This window comes from Microtus oregoni, unplaced genomic scaffold, assembly GCF_018167655.1.
Source record: "Microtus oregoni isolate MIOR12 unplaced genomic scaffold, Mior012 000159F_ref0000335, whole genome shotgun sequence".
NCBI classification, from domain to species: domain Eukaryota; kingdom Metazoa; phylum Chordata; class Mammalia; order Rodentia; family Cricetidae; genus Microtus; species Microtus oregoni.
The window spans coordinates 536,583-557,963 of NW_024544814.1; the positions used below are offsets into that span (position 1 = coordinate 536,583).

The 21,381-nt window shown below is 38.0% G+C and overlaps 1 protein-coding gene and 1 pseudogene across 1 annotated transcript in view; one reads left to right on the forward strand and one right to left on the reverse strand.

The window, feature by feature from the left end:
• The window catches only part of LOC121445096 (charged multivesicular body protein 1b-2), a 58,638-nt gene extending 39,707 nt beyond the window's left edge, over positions 1–18,931 (reverse strand). Inside the window, exons 1-2 of the mRNA XM_041647097.1 lie at positions 18,780–18,931; positions 12,034–12,131 (exon numbers count right to left, since the gene is read on the reverse strand). Of these exons, the coding sequence (XP_041503031.1) occupies positions 12,034–12,131; positions 18,780–18,795 (114 nt within the window). The 5' untranslated portion in view covers positions 18,796–18,931. The remainder of the gene's footprint in view (positions 1–12,033; positions 12,132–18,779) is intronic.
• On the forward strand, positions 7,922–11,608 carry LOC121445094 (annotated as a pseudogene).
• Positions 18,932–21,381: the final 2,450 nt, after the last annotated feature.

Genomic DNA, 21,381 nt, shown 5'->3' on the forward strand with positions numbered 1-21,381 from the left:
TGAATCAAATAGACATAACAGACATCTAACATTCCACTCAAATAGAAAAGAATATACCTCCTCAGCACCTCATGGAACCTTCTCTAAAACTGACCACATACTCGGTAATGAAGTAAACCTCCACAGGAACAAAAAAAATGGAATAATCCGTAAATCTTATCAGATCACGATGGTTTAAAGTTAGAATTTAACAACAGTACTACTCTCAGAAAGCCTACCAGTGCATGGAAAGTGAAGAGTGAACTAATGAACCACCATTGGGTCAAGGAAGAAATAAAGAAAGAAATGAAAGACTTCCTAGACCTCAATATCAGCCCGAACACACTGAACCTGATAGAAGAGAAAGTGGGAAATACCCTACAACAGATGGGCACAGGAGATCGCTTCCTATGTATAACCCCAGAAGCACAGACATTAAGGGCAACATTGAATAAATGGGACCTACTTAAACTGAGAAGCTTCTGTAAAGCAAAGGACATGGTCACTAAGACACAAAGGCAACCTACTGACTGGGAGAAGATTTTCTCCAACCCCACAACAGACAAAGGTCTGATCTCCAAAATATATAGAGAACTCAAGAAACTAGACTTTAAAATGCTAATTAACCCAATTAAAAAATGGGGCACTGAACTGAACAGAGAATTCTCAACAGAAGAAGTTCAAATGGCCAAAAGACACTTAAGGTCGTGTTCAACTTCCTTAGCAATCAGGGAAATGCAAATTAAAACAACTTTGAGATATCATCCTACACCTGTCAGAATGGCTAAAGTCAAAAACTCCAAGGATAACCTTTGCTGGAGAGGCTGTGGAGGAAGGGGTACCCTCATCCATTGCTGGTGGGAATGCAATCTTGTGCAACCACTGTGGAAGTCAGTGTTTCGGTTTCTCAGGAAATTCGGGATCAACTTACCCCTGGACCCAGCAATACCACTCTTGGGAATATACCCAAGAGATGCTTTATCAAATGACAAAAGCATTTGTTCAACTATGTTCATAGCAGTATTATTTGTAATAGCCAGAACCTGGAAACAACCTAGATGCCCTTCAATGGAAGAATGGATGAAGAAAGTATGGAATATATACACGCTAGAGTACTACGCTGCGGTAAAAAACAATGACTTCTCGAATTTTGCATGCAAATGGATGGAAATAGAAAACACTATCCTGAGTGAGGTGTCCCAGACCCAAAAAGATGAATATGGGATGTACTCACTCATAATTGGTTTCTAGCCATAAATAAGGACCACGGAGTCTACAAGAGGTGAACCTAAAGAAGCTAAGTAAGAAGGTGAACCCAAGGAAAAACATATAGTTGTCCTCTTGGCTAAGGGAAGTAGACCAAATTTCCGGGGAGAAAATGGGATCTTGGGGATGGGGTGGGATGGGGGTAAAGGGAGATGTGGAGAGAAAAGGTAGAAGGGAAGGAGGGGGGACCTGGGAAACAGGAGAATTGGGATGAAGGAAAGGTGGATAGGGGAGCACGGAACCACAATTCTTAGTTAAGGGAGCCAGTTTAGGGTGGGCAAGAGACTTGACCCTAGAGGGGCTCCCTAGTGCCCAAGATGAGGTTCCCAGTTAGTTCCTTGGGCAGCTGAGGATTGGGAACCTGAAATGACCCTATCCTAGAGCAATACTGACGAATATCTTGCATATCATCATAGAATCTTCATCTGGTGATGGATAGAGATAGAGACAGAGACCCACACAGGAGCACTGGACTGAGCTCCCAAGGTCCCAAGGAGGAGCAGAAGGAGGGAGAACATGAGCAAAGAATTCGGGACCACGAGGCGTGCATCCACCCACTGAGACAGTGGAGCTGATCTACGGGGAGCTCACCAAGGCCAGCTGGACTGTGACCGAAAAAGCATGGGATAAAACTGGACTCTCTGAACATGGCGAACAATGAGGGCTGATGAGACACCAAGGACAATGGCAGGGGGTTTTGATCCTTCTTAATGTGCTGGCTTTGTGGGAGCCTAGCCAGTTTGGATGTTCACCTTCCTAGATATGGACGGAGGGGGGAGGACCTAGGACTTACCACAGGGCAGGGAACCCAGACTGCTCTGTGGACTGGAGAGGGAGGGGGGAGAGAGGAGTGGGGGGAGGGGGAGAAGGGTGGGAGGAGGGGGAGAAGGGTGGGAGGAGGGGACGGGAAATGGGAGGCTGGGAGGAGGTGGAAACTTGTTTTTTTGTTTATGTTTTTTTTCTTCTTTTCGCAATAAAAAAAAAATGAAAACAAGAAAAAAAAAATGAATGTACAATGTACCCAAACCTATGGGACACTATGAAAGCAGGGTTAAGAGGAAAGATCATAGTACTAAGTGACCATATAAAGAAAACGGAAAAAGCTCACATTAGTGACTGACTTAACAGCACACATAAAAGCTCTAGAACAAAAAGAAGCAGACACACCCAGGAGAGTAGATGACAGAAAATAATCAAATTGAGGGCTGCACTCAAAAATAGATCCAAAGAAAACAATACAAAGAATCAATGAGACAAGGAGCTGGTTCTTTGAAAAAAATCAAAAACATAGACAAACCCTTATCCAAACTAATCAAAAGGCAAAGGCAGAAAAATCAAAATTAACAAAATCAGAAATGAAAAGGAGGAAATAACAGACACTGAGGAAATTTAGAGAATCATTGGATCATAATATAAAAACCTGTAATCCACAAAAGAATCACTAGGTCATAATACAAAAACCTGTCCGCCACAAAACTGGAAAACGTAAAAGAAATGGGCAATTTTTTAGATATATACCGTATACCAAATTAAATCAAAACCAGGTGAACAATTTAAATAGACATATAACCTACAAGGAAATAGAAGACTCTCAAACAAAAACAAAACATAATAAAACAAACAAAAACAAAACAAAAAAAAAGCCTAGGGCCAGCCAAATGGATTCAGTGCAGAATCTACCATAACTTCCAAGATGAGCTAATACCTATACTCCTCAAAGTGTTCCACATAATATAAACAGAAGGAACACTGCCAAATTCCTTTTTATTAAGTTGCAGTTATCATGATACGAAAAACCACATAAATACTCAACCAAGAAAGAGAATTACAGACCAATATCCCTCATGAACATGAATGCAAAAATATTCAATAAAATACTGGCAAACTGAATCCAAGAACACATCAAAAATATCATCCACCATGATCAAGTTAGCTTTATCCCAGAGATGCAGGGATGGTTCAACATGCGAAAATCTATCAATGTAATCAATCATATAAATAAACTGAAAGAAACAAACCTTATGATCATCACATTAGACACTGAAAAAGATTTGACAAAATCCAAAACCCCTTCATGATAATGGAGAGATCAGAGATACAAGGAACATATCTAAACATAATAAAAGCAATATACTGGAAGCCAACAGCCAATATCAAATTAAGTGGAGAGAAACTCAAAGCAATTCCACTAAAATCAGAAGCAGGACAAGGCTGTCCACTCTCTTCATATCTCTTCAACATAGTTCTTGAAGTTCTGGCTATAGCAATAAGACAACAAAAGGAGATCAAGGGAACTCAAATTGGAAAGGAAGAAGTCAAACTTTCGTTATTTGCAGATGATATGACAGTATATACAATTGACCCCAAAAACTCCACCGGGGAACTCCTACAGTTGAATAATACCTTCAGTAATGTGGCTGGATACAACATCAACTCAAAAAAATTCAGTAGCCCTCCTATATACAAATGATAAAGAAGCTAGCAAAGAAATCAGAGAAACATCACCTTTCACAATAGCCACAAATAACATAAAATATCTTTGGGTAACACTAATCAAAGAAGTGAATGACCTATTGGACAAGAACTTTAAGTCTTTGAAGAAAGAAATTGAAGAAGATACCAGGAAATGGAAAGATCTCCCATATCTTGGATAGGTAGCATCAACATAATAAAAATGGCAATCCTACCAAATGCAATCTATAGATTCAATGCAATCCCCATGAAAATCCCAATACAGTTCTTCACAGACTTTGAAAGAACAATAATCAACTTCATACGGAAAAACAAAAAACCCAGGATAGCCAAAACAATCCTCTAATAAAGGAACTTATGGAGGCCTCACCATCCCCAACATCAAGTTCTATTAAAGAGCTACAGTAATGAAAACAGCTTGGTACTGGCATAAACAACAGAGGCTTACCAAAGGAATCGAATTGAAGACCCGAATATTAATCCATACACCTATGAACACCTGATTTTTGATAAAGAAACTAAAATTATACAACGGAAAAAAGAAAGCATCTTCAACAAATGGAGCTGGCATAACTGGATGTCAACCTGTAGAAGTATGAAAATAGATCCATATCTATCCCCATGTCCAAAACACAAGTCCAAATGGATTAAAGAACTCAATATAAGTCTGACCACACTGAACCTGATAGAAGAGAAAGTGGGAAGTAGCCTTCAATGCATGGGGGGACATAGGAGACCACTTCCTAAATATAACCCCAGTAGCACAGACACTGAGGTCAACAATAAATAAATGAGACATCCTGAATCTGAGAAGCTTCTGTAAAACAAAGGACACAGTCAATAAGACAAAGAGGCAGCCTATTGAATGGGAAAAGATCTTTACCAACCCCACATCAGACAGAGGATTGATCTCCAAAATATATAAAGAACTCAAGAAATTAGACATCAAAATTTAAATAACACAATTTTAAAAAACGGGGTACAGAACTAAACAGAGAATACTCAATAGAAGAATCTCAAATGGCTGAAAGACACTTAAGGAAATGTTCAGTATCCTTTGCCACCAGGGAAATGCAAATCAAAACAACTGAGATACAATCTTAAAGCAGTCAGAATGGCTAAGATCAAAAACAGCAATGCTGGAGAGGTTATGGAGTAAGGGGGAAATCACCCATTGGCTGGTAGGAATGCAAACTAGTACAACCACTTTGGAAATCAGTATGGCAGCTTCTCAGAAAATTGGGAATCAACCTACCTCAGGACCCACAGATCTTGGGCATATAACCAAAAGATGCGCAATCATACTATAAAGACATTTGTTCAACTATGTTCATAGCAGCATTATTTATAATAGCCAGAACCTGGAAACAAACTAGATGCCTCTCAACTGAAGAATGGATAAAGAAAATGTGGCGCATATAGACAGTAGAGTACTATTCTGTGGTAAAAAATAAAAAAATGACATCTTGAATTTTGCATGCAAATGGATGAAACTAGAAAACACCACCCTGAGTGAGATAACCCAGACCCAAAAACATGAGTATGATATGCACTCACTCATAAGTGGATACTAGCCATGAACAAAGGATATTGATCCGAGCTAAGCTAAGTAACAAGGTGAACCCTAAGAAAAACATATATACATCCACCTGGAAAGTCGAAATAGACTAGATCACGTGACAAAATTGTGAATATAGGGGTGGGGGGAGAAGGGAGGGTGGAATGGGAAGAGGAAGGGAGAAAGGGAGGGGGGAAACTTGAGGGAATGGGATAGTTGAGGTGGTGGAAGGACAGAGATGAGAGCAAGGAAAGAGCTATCTTGACTGAGGGAGTCATTATGGGGTTAGCAAGAAACCTGGCTCTAGAGAAATTCCCAAGAATCCACAAGGATGATCCCAGTTAAGACCCTAAGCAATAGAGAAGAGGGTGCCTAAACTGGCCTTGCCCTGTAGTCAGATTGACGAATATCTTAAATATCACCATAGATCCTTCATCTAGCAACTGATGTAAACAGAGGCAAAGACCTACATTGGAGCACTGGACTGAGCCCCGAAAGTCCATTTGAAGATTGGGAGGAATGAGAATATGAGCAAAGAGGTCAAGACCATGATGGGTACACCCACTGAAACAGTCTACTTGAGCTAATGAGAGCTCACCAACACCAGCCAGACTGGGAAGGAACAAGCATAGGATCAAACTAGTCCTTCTGAATGTGGCTGACAGTTGCATGGCTGGGGCAGACTGAGGGGCCACTGGCAGTGGCACCAGGATTTATCTCTACTGCTTGTACTAGCTTTTTGGGAAACTATTCTCTTTGGATGTATACGTAGCTCAACCTAGATATAGTAGGGAGGGCCTTAGACCTTCCCCAAAACAATGTGCCTTACCCTTTCTGAAGAATGGAAGGAGGTGTGTGTGGGGGGGGGAGTTAGAGAGAATAGAAGGAGGGGCGGGAGTAAGAACTTGGATTGGTATGTAAATGAAAAAAGATAGCTTTTCTTTTTTTAAAAAAAGTTTAAAAATAAATAATTATAAAAAGGAAAACCTACTCATCACTGTTTTGTTAAAAATGACCCAAAGAGCTGCTTAGGGCCAAAACCTGGCCACAAAGCTAAAAGAGCAACTGAGAACAACAGATGGTACTATTTATTCATTTCTGCATAAAGCTAATGAAAACTAAAAGGCAAACTCACAGTATTCCATCTGGTTAGCTATTTCCTATCTCAAACATCTATTATGAATTTTAGAAAATGAAAGATAAGTGATTGAGTATAATGTTAAAATCAAGTGTAATGGGATGTAGTTATTTCTTCCTCAAATGGCCCAAGAGGTAAGCAGTTTCACACCTAACCCTCATGTCAACCAGGCAAGACACAAGTTTCATGCCCATTTTAATAAAAGCATTAACAAAGACTCAGGGTAATTGGTTTTCCATTCCTTTCTCGGTTAGTTTACCAAATTTGCTCCCTTTTAAACAATCCTTTCTCTGACCTCTGGTTTTGTAAAAAAAAAAAAAAATTCTCTTCACCTTTCTAGCTGATTCTAGTTTTTGTGTGGGAATATATGGTAGGGCATGAGTCCCTAAACTTAGACTCCTTTATTCAAAAACTCGGGGGAATTCCCAGTTCTGCAGTAATATGACCTTGCCAGCAACTACTCAACTCTTAACTGCAGCACAAAATATATGCAGGAATTAATGTTGCATGTTCTTGTTATGCCTGTCATATGCTTTGCTATATGCCTGGCCCTTTATGATATTGGTCACATAAGAGGCCAGTTTTCATAGTCTAAAGAAGGAAGGCCACGAATCTCTCTCTCTCTCTTGGGGACAGAGAGTTAAGAAGTTCCTCTGTGGTTGTGCTGAGTTGCTTTACACCAAATTTATAGCCTCCCCACCCCTCCAGGACCTGGCTCCTCCAATATTCTTACCATGTAGGCTATCCCACAATAATACTAAACCAAATGTTATTATTGTAGAACTTAGACATCCCCATTTGTTTGGGGAATTCTCTGAAAACTCTCTTTTCTGAACAGTCCCTCACGTATCATCCTGTCCATGAAGGCACCCTACCCTCTCTTCTGCTTTCAACCATACCTTTAAAGGAAATTTCTCTATTAGTTTTAAAGGAAAGCTTTGTTTTTAATGCAATGTACTGTTCCTTTTTCATGTTATCCTCCCTTGACATCTGATCACAGCTCCAAGGTCCTCACTCTAAAGCTAATTCCTGATTGGCAATTATGTGTCAGCCTCTTTGATAAATCAACAACTACAGTGTTCTTTTTCCTTTCTCTAACTTTTCTTTTGAAACTTCTTTTATAAAAGAGTGCAAAATGAATCAAAAGTGTAGACTACGCAGTATGCTTGCTGACTTCTGCTATAACACATTCATGTCAATATTTGACTGAAAGACTCTACCTTAATGAATAAAGTGGAAGAAAGCTCTAGGATGATTCCTGATGTCGATTTTACACTTCCACATACATGCATACCTGCACATACATGTATGTAAGAGCGCATGTACACACATACACAAGCAAATATATATATGCCTACATATATGCACACCACATACACAAAAAATGGAAAGAGTTTGCATTTTAATATACACAAAATGTTTTTGGAATAAAGGTTTGTATAAACAATCTATGTTTAAATGTCCATGGAAAATTATTTTGACACATTTTAATTGTAAAAATATAAACAATGAGTTGGAACATAAGGAAGGATGAGGAACAGAAAACTAAGGATGGAGTAAAGGACAAGAAAGTCCATAAAAATAAAAGGTAAACTGAAGAATGGTATAAGGTAGAATATTTTATACAATTAATATGATTGTTCTTGCCTGGGACTTGATACCTTAAGAAAATCATGGTTTATTCTTATTGAAATCCTCAGCATATAAAAATACTTGATCAAAAATCTATGGGGGTTTTCTTATTAGAGTTGAAAACGAATTTTAGGAAAGGTTGAACCTATAATAAAATCTGACACAAAATACCATTGTTTGCACAGAGTTCAGAGACAGTAATTGGCATATATTCGTTACATATAATGTCGGTCTCAAGGTATTTTCAAACAAGTATATCATGTATTTTGATCATATTCATGTCCTGTATTTTCCTTTATCCTCACTCTTTACTTTAAATTCAAAGTCCACACAAGTGTTTCCATCTCTTTCTCCATTTTATTCCATTATAATTCTCTCAAGCAAGGACAAAATATTCAAAAGGAGCTTAGGATATAGATACTCTCCTCCCCCACCCCCACCACCGCAAAATTACAAGCTATAGTCACTGCTCTTGATCTTGCTGGTAAGACCTTATTGTTGAAGATACCACACACTTGAGTCACTTGAAGAAGTATCATTCCTACTGGTTAGCTTTCATTGTAGAAAGGTACTATTCATGCTATGGAGGGAATTAAGTAATTAATAGTATTAGCCAGCTAAGCTGTCAGTGAGTGGCCTGGTAAGAGATGCCTGCCAGTGCAATAGAACGATATGGGAGTAAGCAATCAGTTTGTGATTAGATTGAAGATTGTTCCACTAGGTGGAACTCATGCCTGTCACCTGGCACCTTTAATGGGCCCAGGAGCCTATAGCTGGGTAAACCAAAAGTCCCAAATGGAGAAACTACTACTATTACTCTGCTGAATGGATACAGTATTAAACCTATTCTAATGATACTTTTCTTTATAATCAGTGATCAGTGCAACTGTCAACTTTCTTCAGGGAAGCTTTCTTTCTCAAACTGTCAGCCCCAAATCATAACACAGAGAATTGTTAGTTATGAATGCTCAGTCTTAACGTATGCTTGTTCCACTAGTTATTATACCTTAAATTAGCCTGTTTTTCTTCATCTATGTTTTGCCTTGAGGCTTTTTACCTTTCATTCATTCTGCATGTTCTCCTCCATGACTGGCTGGCTGGTAGCTGCCTGGCTGACTGGCTCCAGGCGTCTCCCTGGCTTTCTACACCATTCTCTCTGGAGCCTAGATTCCTCCTCTACTTATTCTCTCTGCCTGCCAACCCCACCTCTACTTCCCAGCTATTGGCCATTCAGCTTTTTATTGGATCAATTAGGTACCTTAGGCTGGCAAGGTAAAACAGCAACACATCTTTGCCTAGTTAAACATATGCAGCATAAGCAACTGTAACACACTTTTATACAGTTAAAGTAATAGTCTACAATAGTGATTAATACAAGGACACAACTAATCAGTATGAAGATAATGAGAGACCATGGTGTGCTCAGCCCTAAATGATAGATCTATATATCACACACCCACAATCCAAGGTTCCAGGATCATTCTGAAAGAGTGGGCAAAAAGACTAAGAGCCAGAGGTAGCAAGTGAGTACAGTGAAGCACAACTATCTTGATATGACAGGGCCACATGAACTCACAGATGCTACTGACTGCATGTGCAACACGTGCAGAAGATCAAGGAAGAAAATATCCCACCTCTAGTTGAGCAGCTATACACCACTGATGGCTTCTGGTAAAGAAGAGGCAGATTTCTTCAGGGATGTGGCCCACTATGTACCAGTAGACAGCCCTATACTTAATGCACATTTGGGCATCACCAAGTAGACTTTGTGGGTTTAAAGAGAAAGCAGAAGAAATTCTGAGGGAATAGTGGAGGGGATATGGGAAGAATTGAGGGGGAAGGAATGGGAGTGGATTTAACCACACACATTATATGTATGTATGGAATTCTCAAACAATAAAAAGAATATCATGTAAATACATATGCACACAACCTAACTAACACAGCATGCTTAAAAATATTATCCTTCAAAAGTTTTAATTCTAAATCTAGTACTTGCCTTAGTAACTTTGATTTAGAGATAATATCCAGAAATTCTAAAAATGGCTTATAGTCCAAGCAATAAATGGCATAATAAAATGAGCAAACAGGTTTCAAAAGATAAATTAAAAAGGTGCACATCATTAAGAAAAAATGTTCAACATCCTTAGTCACTAGGGAAATAAAAATTAAAACAAAACTGAGATTTCCACCATAGCTGCTCAGAATTGCTATCATTAACCAAACATTATTAATAATAGGATGTGGAGAAAATGGAACCCTCATATACTACTGCTGGTAGGAATATAAACGGAGTCACTCTATCCCTGGTGATATACTCAAATGTCTCTAAATCAACATATAACACAGTAATGTGCATACTCATATTTACCTCAGCAGTATACACAATCAACAAGTTACTGAATCAGGTTAGGTATCCACTAAGGGATGACAAAAACTATTTTCCACACACACAAAATGGAGTTTATTTAGCCACAGAGGAGAATGAAATTGTGCATCCGGGCAGTGGGACAGTGGTGTACACCTTTAATCTCAGCACTGAGACGGCAGATGCAGGTGGGTATCTGTGAGTTGGAGGCTAGCCTGGTCTACAGAGTGAGTTCCAGGACAGCTAAGGCTACACAGAGAAACCCTGTCTCACAAAACAACAACAAAATGTATGGGATTGAAGAGCATAATAGTAAGTGAAATAAGTCAGACTCAGTGTAAGCCTATTTCCCTATTTGCTGAGTCTGCTTTGCATCCTTTTACTACATCCCTAGGGAAACTACCTGCAGTGCCCTGTGACTCCTGCTAGTAAATATGAAAACACTATATACATTAATTATGTGCAATGTTTAGATAAACATCTTAGAATGTATAGACACTAAAATCAGCTGAAAGAAGAAATATCATTTTATATACCAGCTTCTCAAGAAGAATGAAATTAGCTAAGGACAGCTTTTACTAACACAAGAATTATAAAATTTTGTGATCTATATTTGCATAACAAAAAACATTTAAGAAGGCATTATTTACTATGTAGGATGACATATACAATTAACTACCCCTTCCATATCTATTTGTACTTCTCTTGTGAATTAAAAAGTAAAAATATTGGTGGTTCTGCTTCCACCTGAGCAAGGTGGTCATGGCCCAGCTGCCGGATTGATAGAGCCCAGAGACCAGCCACTCTGGTGCTGACCCAGGCTCGCTTCGCCAGGGGCAAGTTTTCCTAGGCACAAGCACTGTACTTGGCTTTCACTGGCCAGTGCACGAGTTGCACGAGCAAATGCAGCCCCGAGGATTTGGTCATCACATATAACAACAGGGGACAAACCAAGTACCTCAGCGTTGATTTTTATGAAGCCATGGACGACTACAAATCTGCTGTAGAAACCCTGCCCAACTCTGAAGTTCCGTATTACAACAGGGGCTTGATATGCTTTAGGCTGGGATATTTTGACAAAGCTTTGGAAGATTTCAAGAAAGCACTAGACCTCAATCCTGAATTTCAAGATGCTATTTTGAGCTTAAGACAGACTATTTTAGACAAAGAAGAAATGCTGAGAAAAGTTACTGAAACTTTTTTTTTGGGGGGGGGGGATTTTGAGACAGGGTTTCTCTGTAGCTTCGGAGCCTATCCTGGAACTAGCTCTGTTGGACCAGGCTAGCCTCGAACTCACAAAGATCCGCCTGCCTCTGCCTCGCAAGTGCTGGGATTAAAGGCATGCGCCACCACCGCCCGGCATTACCAAAACTTTTAATTTATTAAAATTTTAACTCATGATCCTTAAACCTCCACTAAGATATACATGGAACTATTTTGATTATATGTAAGAGACTGAATTTTAGAAGTTAAAGCAAAATAATTGTTTAATTAGAGTTATTCATTTCAAGAAAGGCCATGTTGGTTAGATCTCTTAATAGAGTAAATAAGTAATATCAATGTACATTGTTATGGTAAAATATTTAAATCAAAAAAGTAAAAAGATTAAAAGCAGTCTACCTTTTTTATCTTGGCCTTTTCAGCTTTTTCTTCTTTATCACATTTCTTGGCATTCCTATTAAGTTCTTTTGCAGCAAACTTCAAGCTAAATAAGTGTTCTGAAAATATAGGTTAAGGCCAGCTAGTCAAAAAGTCATTTTTCTAGCATAAAGACCCACAAACTTGACATTAAAAAAATCATCAAAAAATGATCAGATAGTATTATAATTTAACTAACCATAAAACTTCAGAAAGAGAACTATTTCTTTTAAACTTCCTTTCATCCAAAATCAAGAAAATAAAATATTAATTACAAAGGAAAATAACTATTCTAAAGAAACTGGGTAGACTTCATTTTAGGAGTTTAGTGTCATCAGTAAGAAAGCATGTCCATATTATTATCTTTCTGAAAGAGAGGAAGGCATCATCATCATGGCACTGTTGCTATAAACAAACTCATTTGTTGTAACCTTTCAAGAGTCAAATTCATGAAGAGCAAGGAACAACTCAATAAGTGTCACAAATTGGAGACTACAGAGACAAGGTGGTTGACTAATGAAACTCTACTGGAAAGCTCTGAGAAACTTTACCAATATGAAGGCAAAGCAAGAATGTGGAGGCAGAACTAAAGCAGAGAGCATGGAGTAACTGCTTACTAGCTTGCTCCGCTTGCTTTGCTTTCTTATTATCACCTAGGGCAATGTGCCCAGGGACAGCAGAACAAACATTAAATCATTAATCAAAAAATGCCTCAGGGAGCTGCCTACAGGTGTTCTCTCTTCCCAGATGATTAGCTTGTGTCAAGCTGAACAATAAAACCAACCACTACAAGTAAAACAGAAAACTGAAGAAAGCTGAGGAGAAGATGAGCTATCTGGAATACAGATCTGAATTACAGGGAGAAGAGAAGAGCAACAGAAGTAGACTAAGATGGTTTTATAGTATCTGGAGTACTTGGGCTAGAGGACTGAATCTGTGGGTAAAAGCACTGCTGGCTCTTCTAGAAGACCCGAGTTTAATTCCAAGCATTCATAAAGGAGCTCCAACTGCCTATAACTCCAGTTTCATGAGATTCAGTGTTCTTCTTTGGCTTCCAAAGTCAACAGGCATGTATGTAGGACAGAGATACACATGCAGGTAAAACACTCCTACACATATAACAATAAATTAAGAATAAAAAAATTTAAAAATCTGGAATCCTATGGGAAAAGATAATAACAGTGTGTAAATGATAATACTTAATGAGAATGTGTGACTATTCTGTAACTAATGAGCATAATAAGATAGTTACAAACAGGCCAAATAAGCGTAACTCATATCTAGATGCATCATAGTAAACCTACAAACATCAAAGACTAAAATAACTTTGAAAGAACCACAGTCAAAGTTCAGACAATTTATAAATGATATAGCCAAACAGAGTAGAACTTCCAAATAAAACTCCTAAGTAATTACCAAAGGATTTATGGTTGTACACTATTCAAAGTAGTAATAGTCTATCAAACTGCCATAAATACCAGTGGCAAACACTGAAGTATTGCTTCTAAAGAGAATCTAGGGTTTGGTTCTTATGTGTTACATTTTCATCAACTGATGTATTTTATGTGTATTTCTGTTTTAACAACTATTTAATACATATTGTTGATTCAGTAATAGCAAATTCTTAGCTAAAAATTATTAAGTAATTCTTTAGCTATAATTCATGACTGAAAACTTACATAAAATAATAATTTTATCTACAAGGCACACCACAGCCTTCTCATACTAAAAACACTAAATAGCACATCAGGACCTATAGTTGGGGACTATTTTAAATAGTGGAATTATAAACATAAGGCACAGAAATACAGAAAATATGGTATTAAACAGAGAGCAGTAGATACTCATTTACAGTAGAGGCATTCATTCCCTTTCCTAAGTGGGAAATAGGAACATTGGATGAGTCCAAAGTTTACTAATCTAGGCAAGTTAAAAACATCATTTGTGCTAGTTTGCTGTAAGTTTTGTCACGTAAGCAAATTTGCAAATACAGAATATTTCAATAATAAACTTAGCTTCTCAAGAAACTAAACTAGATCTAACAAAAGGCTTAAAGAGCACAGAATGTTATCCAGGAAATGCTGTTTACATTAGAGAATCACGGTGTCCAATTTTAAGATTAAAAATGCAGAACACAAGCAGAGGAAAATACCTAAGACAAAGGAAAGGAGGAGTTGAGTATGTTAAAACATTCGTGCCATTCACAAGTAAACTGTCATTCATTAAATTTAACATTAACTATGCATGTTAAAATTTCAAGGGTACCACTAAAAAATAGTATGTAACTTCCAAAGTAATAAAGGAAAAAAAAATGTGAACCATTTACAGACTCAACAGAAAGCAACAAAAGAGTAACAAATCTAGAGATAAAAGGCCAAACAGAAATTATACATTAAGTAGAAACTTCTTTCAAATGTGGGCTGGCCAAATAGCCCAGTGGGAAAAGTGCTTGCTTAACAGGCCTGATGACCTGAGTTTTATCCCCAGAACCCATATAAAAAAGGAGTTCCATTCCCAGAACATACTTTAAAAAGCTTCACGGGGTGGTATGCATGCATCTGTAATCTCAAAACTCTTACTGAGAAATAGGAAGAGAAGACTAGAGAACTGCCCAGAAGTTCTTGGTCAGCTAGGCAGGAATACACAGTGCAGCAGAAACATTAAGAAAGACTATGTCTGTATAAGGAAGAAGAGGAGAACTGAGTCTCAAAGGCTGACCTGTACATGTGTACTGTAGTGCAAACACAAATGAGTGAAGATAAATAAAACTCAACAAGAAGAAACATTCAAAAATTATGATGGATTAAAAAATAATGAACCAAATGATATACAGGACTTTACAATGCAAGGACATTGAATGATAAGATGGCAAAACACAGAAAAAATAATCAAACAATATTCTAAAATAAGAAGCCACGAGTTTATTATTATCAATTAAAACAATACAAAAAGTCAGTAAAGAATCTGGAATCAAGAAATATATCAATATACCTTAAGAGTATACATGTATGATTAATATATAAAGAAATGACCTGAAATCATTAATGTTAACTTTTAGATAGTAGCATCTGCAGTAAAAGAAAAGAGGAATTTAACTGATAACTTTATAGTATCTTAGGTCAAATAGAAGTCTCTCAGGAATGTTTTACTCTTTTTCTTAACTTTCTTAAGAGGGAAGGATTAACATTACACGTTTTAAAAAATCAATTTAGAATAAAAAGTTAGTGTTTGTTTGGCATAAAGTATGCATTCAATAAGTTATATTATCATTTACTAAATTTCAATTTTAATAAAGAAATTTATTTAGAAAGTATATCAAAAGTTCAAGTTTGTCTTTAGAGCATTATATAAAACTAGTATGCGCTATTACACTGTTTTTCTCCATTACAGCTTTTCAAAAATCATTAGGATTCCAAGAATTCATTGTATATAAAGAAGACTTAGTTTAAAATAGCATTCATCTCCTTACTATAGAAAATCTGTGACAGTTCACTATAAGCTGATAGTAAGATCTCTAAATACAGTAGTTTAGAAGCTATTTTATTACAAATGCCACCAACTAGATTATACGATTCCTGATGAACAGAAGTAGAGGTTGAAAAAAAATACAGGTAAGAGGTAAAAAAGAGTTTCCAGGAGAGTGTTGGGCTCTCGTGAGAGATGGCTCAGTTATGGTTAGCATTTGCCAGTCCTGCAGAGGATCAGAGTTTCCCATGCCAGGTAAGTCAAAATCATCTCTAGCTACAGCTCTGCCAGGATCAGACACTCCTTCGGTCTCTGCATTCATGTGCTCAGACCCAGACATACACATAAACACACATTAAAATAATTAGAAATAAATCTTTATTTAGTTGTTCCACTAATAGCTGTCCTACGATAAAAATAGTGGTACCAATATCACGGGACATTTATTTGATAAGTGGCATTATCCTTTTACCTTTCTGTCATTGTAAGCACCTTAAGTACTCCTGTGTATGTTTTAGGGAGGTAAATTTGGAATCAAAGAATCAGGTGAGGTCATCTGAACTAAAAGCAACTTTAGAGATAATTTTACTAATTTGAAAACATAAACTTACAGATGGATAAGCATGGAGTAACTAATGAATATAGAAACAAAGAGGAACTCAAAAGCAGCTTATCTCTTAGGTCATACATTGTATTTTAACAATTACAGGGAATTGTTCAAACTGTCCTTTAAATGGTATGGAAAGGAAGACCCAAAGTAACGTTTAATACTTCTTGTAAATGACAGCATTCTGTTGATCCCACAAGCCATAAATTACGTACATATTAGCAAGGAACCAATTTAATGATACTGTAAACACTGGAACTAATTCCAGTAAAGAGACTATGCCTCCCACTGACCCTTCAGAAAGGTTGACTTAACTGATTAGAGTTTCCTTGACTGAGGAGAGCTTGGAATTTTGCAGGTCCGGGCCCTGCTTTACAATTTCTCTTGGGCTATCTTTAGTCCCCTTAACAGCCATTCCTTGGCCACCTGGCTGACCTAATATCCTGTGACTAACAGATAAAACATTCTGAAATATATTAACAGATCAGCAGCTTCCACCAAGCAAAAGGCTGACTGTTCTCGGATATATCTGAGGCTGGGATTTTCCCTCTTTGCTGTGACCCATCTAGCTGATGTCTCCACTGATATGTTAGGAAAGAGTCTCGAATTACAACTTTATTCTATTACTATCAAAACGCATTAAATTATCACCACATTGGAACATGGAGTTTGGGAAATCCTGAATCTATGTCCTTAGGCCGTGATTACTCAGATTTCACTCATATTTAACTAGGACGCCCCTTTCAAGTGAGAATGGTTATTTATGTTGACAGTACCTTGATAAAAAATACATCATAGTGTATTTTATCAAGTCTCGAAAGTCTGGTACCAGTATATAACTCGTTCTGTTTTAGGATTTAAAGTGATTCATAAGATCTGCAATGACTAACAGCTATTTTTAAGGAGCTAGCTATTTTTGTGTACACATAGCCCCGGGTGATAGCTGTCCAGAACTCCCTTTTTGAACTCAGAGTTAAGTCCAGTACTTATCATGAACTTCATTGGTTCATAACCTCCTTCAAGTTAGAATGCATAGAAATAATCATGGCTACAGACAGTATCCCTAGCAAAAAAAGGCACATAGTAATATTCAAAACTGTGCACACAATTTTAAACCATTTAGTTTAACTCTACACATCATCATTCATATGATTCAGTAGGAGTTATTTTGCATTAGTATTTATGTTCATATATATGTGACCTCTGGCCCCCAGATCCAAAGCTGTTAAAAGTTGGAAGTAGTATGTATGTTTACGCACATGTATCCACTATATAGGTATATGGTTTAGTCAACTAGCTCCGTTCCTTTCCAAATTTCTAGGAAAAGAATTAACAATTTTAAGCTATTCAAATAACTCACACATCAGTGTTTGGTCAAAAATACAATTTGGTAGGCACTACCATTTCCTTTTACCTTAAGAATACCTTCCTAGGGTTGAAAGGTCAGTTAATACACTTTCCGAATGAGTCAAGTGGGTGACAGAGGATGGATGCCATGCCTTAACTCGGTTTTTTCCCCTTTGGACATGGGGGAAAGAAAACTTATCTTCTGACTCATAATTCTGAGCCCTTCACTTTACGGTATTATTAAAAGTACACTACATTCATTACTTTTTCTAAAGTGCAGTAGAAACTGGACCTTTCTTAATCATCTATTCTTTTCAATGAAATGACCTATCTGCATCCTTCCTCAAAGGATAACATTTTAATTTTCGACATATTTTGGCTAGTGCTACACAAGTTATGTTAGCAAAATTTTATGTGTGACATAAAATTTAATTCATCAAAAAGTTTGCCTGTATAAACTAATGAACCAAAACACCTTCTAAAATGAGCTACTGAACAGTTAGCTACATTTTACCTTCTTGCCACTTTGGCCTGGGGGGGAAAAAAAGGCCTGGAAAGAAAAAGCCAATTATTCTACCTCTAATGCCAACTTCAGGAAGAAGTAAGAATTACAGCAACATGGAGTTGCTGTGATGGAATTTTAGTAGTGAAAAAAACATTCATACTCATGACATCACGAGGCAGCTTCATTCTTATCCCCTAAGTGTCCACACAGGTATGGCTGATGAGATTTCAAGGCTTCAGGAATGACCTTAGTTTCCTCAAGTGTTTGTTAAATTAGCATGCAGCAGGTTCAAAAAGCAATCAAGAGTTAGTGCGGAGGGCTCCGGGCAATTGCTCAACCTTATCACCTCAGTCACCTGCAATCGGAAAAGGGCAGCTCGCCAGAAACTATTCGTCCACGCAAAGCACTCAAACCCAACATCTCCGCCTCACAGCAAGCATAGGCAAACTCCAGCCGCCTCCCCTCTGTTCTGGCACCATTCCCTGTCAATTTCAAAGATGACAAAATTCACTGATAAGGCAGGTGACAGAAGTGCTCAACAAGAAGCGGGAGGAGCTCAATTATCTCCATCTGTCCACAGGCTTCCCTGACCCTCCCCACATTCTAGGATGGCGGTGGCGGCTGCAGCAGCAGCGAGGAGGGGGGGGGAAAGTCAAACCCCCGCTGCTCCTGGCTTGCGCTCGAGCGCCCGCACGCCACCCGCGGACCAAAAAGGTCAAACCCCTGGGCGTGTCTCCTGCCCCTGCCTTTGCCCTTTCCAGGTTCCCAGGGCCCCGTAGCACCCCCGACCGTTGGAAAGGATACTCTCCATGTTCGACATGATCTCACGAGTTCGCGGGGCTCGGAGGGGGGTGGGGGCTTTAACACTAGGGACAGGGACTGGACCGGTGGCGGGTCGCTAGGGTGCGGGGAGGCAGGCGCTGCTCCAGGCTTCTGGGGTTCCGAGCCACTTCCTGTTTCGGTTCGGGGGGGGGGGGGGGGGGGGGGGAAGCAGTGGTGGGTGGAGTCCCGTGAGCCACAGAGGCGGGTCTGGGACGACGCCAAAATGGCTGCAGTGAGTCGCCTTGGTTAGGACGGGCTCCGTCGCTGGGGGGCGGTGGAGATCCAAGAGCCGTGGCCGCCAAGGTCCCTCCCCCTCAGCAGCTTCACGTGCGCTCAGGATAACTCTGCGCTCAACCTGGTCCGGCATCCCACCAGCCTTCTAGTTCTTTCTTTTGTCAACCGGGACTCCGCTTAACGTCCTGCCCCACCTCGAACCTCAGATTTCACACTGTCTTTGGCGTCCCCCATCTCTTTTTCTCAGAACTTAAGTCTTAAAGGATGAAGACAAAGGTATAGGACTTTTAAAGTACTTTTTAAAAAAATTCTAACAGTGTAAAATAAGGGCTTGAGGGGTTAGTGCAGCTGGTAATGTTGAGGTTTTCTAAAGGCTCTGATCCTTCGCGTTTGAGGCTAGAAGGGGAAGGGGGAAAGTGAGGCTCTGCTTGCAATGTAATGTTGCTGCGAAATACCTTTTCTTTAGAATAGACAATGTGTGATGTAAAATTAATATAAAATCTTTATAATGGGTGGGAGTGGGTTATTATAAGCAGTAGATAGTGCTTGGCGTTTTTTACATGCGACTTATGAAAATGTCCAGAGGTGAATGTATTCGATGTCCTCTCTGGACTTAGGAAAAGAGGGAATCTTAAGCATTATTGGGACGTTTTAATTTTGTTATGATAGAAATTACATGTACTAACATATAACTTTGAAAGTTGGTATAATTATCGTAATTGATAAGTGTCAGAAGTTCGTCATTTATTGCATCTTTAAATTCAACCTGTGGAAATGACATATTTTTATCCTTAGGATTATTTCTTTAAAAAAAAGCTGGCTCTAAAAGGGAATATTTTGTTTTGTGCTGATGGTGGTTGGCAATGAGTTTCAGACTGTCTTCTAACTAGGAACTGAACTGTCGGTGCTTCTTTAAAGAAAAAAGGGGGAAAAAATCCTTTCTCAAGACAAGGCTCTGAGGAAGTGCAATCTAGAAATCATTTCAATAGACGGAACAGTGTAAAGATTATTTTTAGTTTTGTGTCTCACTTTATAGTTGAAGAACAAAACTTAGGTTATAAAAAGTAAAACTTTGGAAGTTCTATCAGTTTTCCGTGTGAGTTCCACAGTTGTATTCACTGCTGGAAAATTTGGGGATAAAGGTAAAGGTATGTTTTAAAAGATCTTTCCCTTAGCATTTACTATTTTTAATATCATTCTGTCAGTAAAACCATAGGACAATCTACCAAAACTTAAACACTTCTAGGCTTTAAAAGCTGTGAGGTTGTTACAGTTACATGTATATAATGTATAAAAATAAATATTAAATCTTAATTTTTTTCAAATTATAGAATTTCCCAACAGTCATCTTCTTGGAATAAGACCATTTATTAAATAAGATACTTGTTTAAAGAGAGTATTTGCTCTTGCAAATACTCTTAACTTAAAAAAAAAAACCTGTTGTATAGCCTGCACTAAACTTAATAGTTTTTTTTTTTATTTTTAATGAGGTCTTTAATGCTTTGAATGCCAAAGTTATCCTCATACTTTCCTTGAATATCTGAGTTTTTAAAGTGAGTTTTATGAAAAAAATTAATTTAGCTAGAAAAATTGAAACTGCTTAAACTCTGTGTGTGTTGCGTTAGAATGACTGCTATAGAAAGAAGTGGCTCCCTGTTAAGATTACAAAGCAGATTAGAAAAGTACAGAAAACAGACTACAGCTTGAATTATGTAGTAAGTGTTTGATACATTTAAACAGTATTTCTAAAATATATGCACCACAGTTTTCTGTGTATGGCATACAAAGTAATTCATTAGTAACCTGTCACCCAATTTCAGGAAATAATCCTATTTTCTCTGAATTCACCTGTGTTCACTTAGCAGGACGTTCCTAACTCCAGGCCTCTTTTCAGAAGCAGCTTCTTGTTTGAATTCATGTATAATCTCTCCACTTTTAAAAAATAGTTTTGCTGTAGTGTTTGCATTTCGAATCAATATATTAGAGTAGCCAGCTTTTTAATTTTCTTATATAAATGAAATCATACTGCTTTGTGCTCCTGTCCTGCTTTTGTAGCTCATCATATAGTTGCTAAACTGTGTTAAAATATACAGTGGTGATGGATTTATTGTGCTGCTCTAAAGTATTCCACTGTATGAATTTATCATTAATTTATCCATTTTCCTAATGATAGTATTTGGATTCTTTCTAGGTTGTTGTAACCTCTAGAAATATATGTGCCTAACATATATTTTGATGAAGAGTAACTTTCAAAATGCCCTGTGATATTTGTAAAAAAATTTTGTAAACTTAGGCAAATTTATTTACTTATTTTTATTATAATCATATTTCCTTTTGTTTGGGATAATCT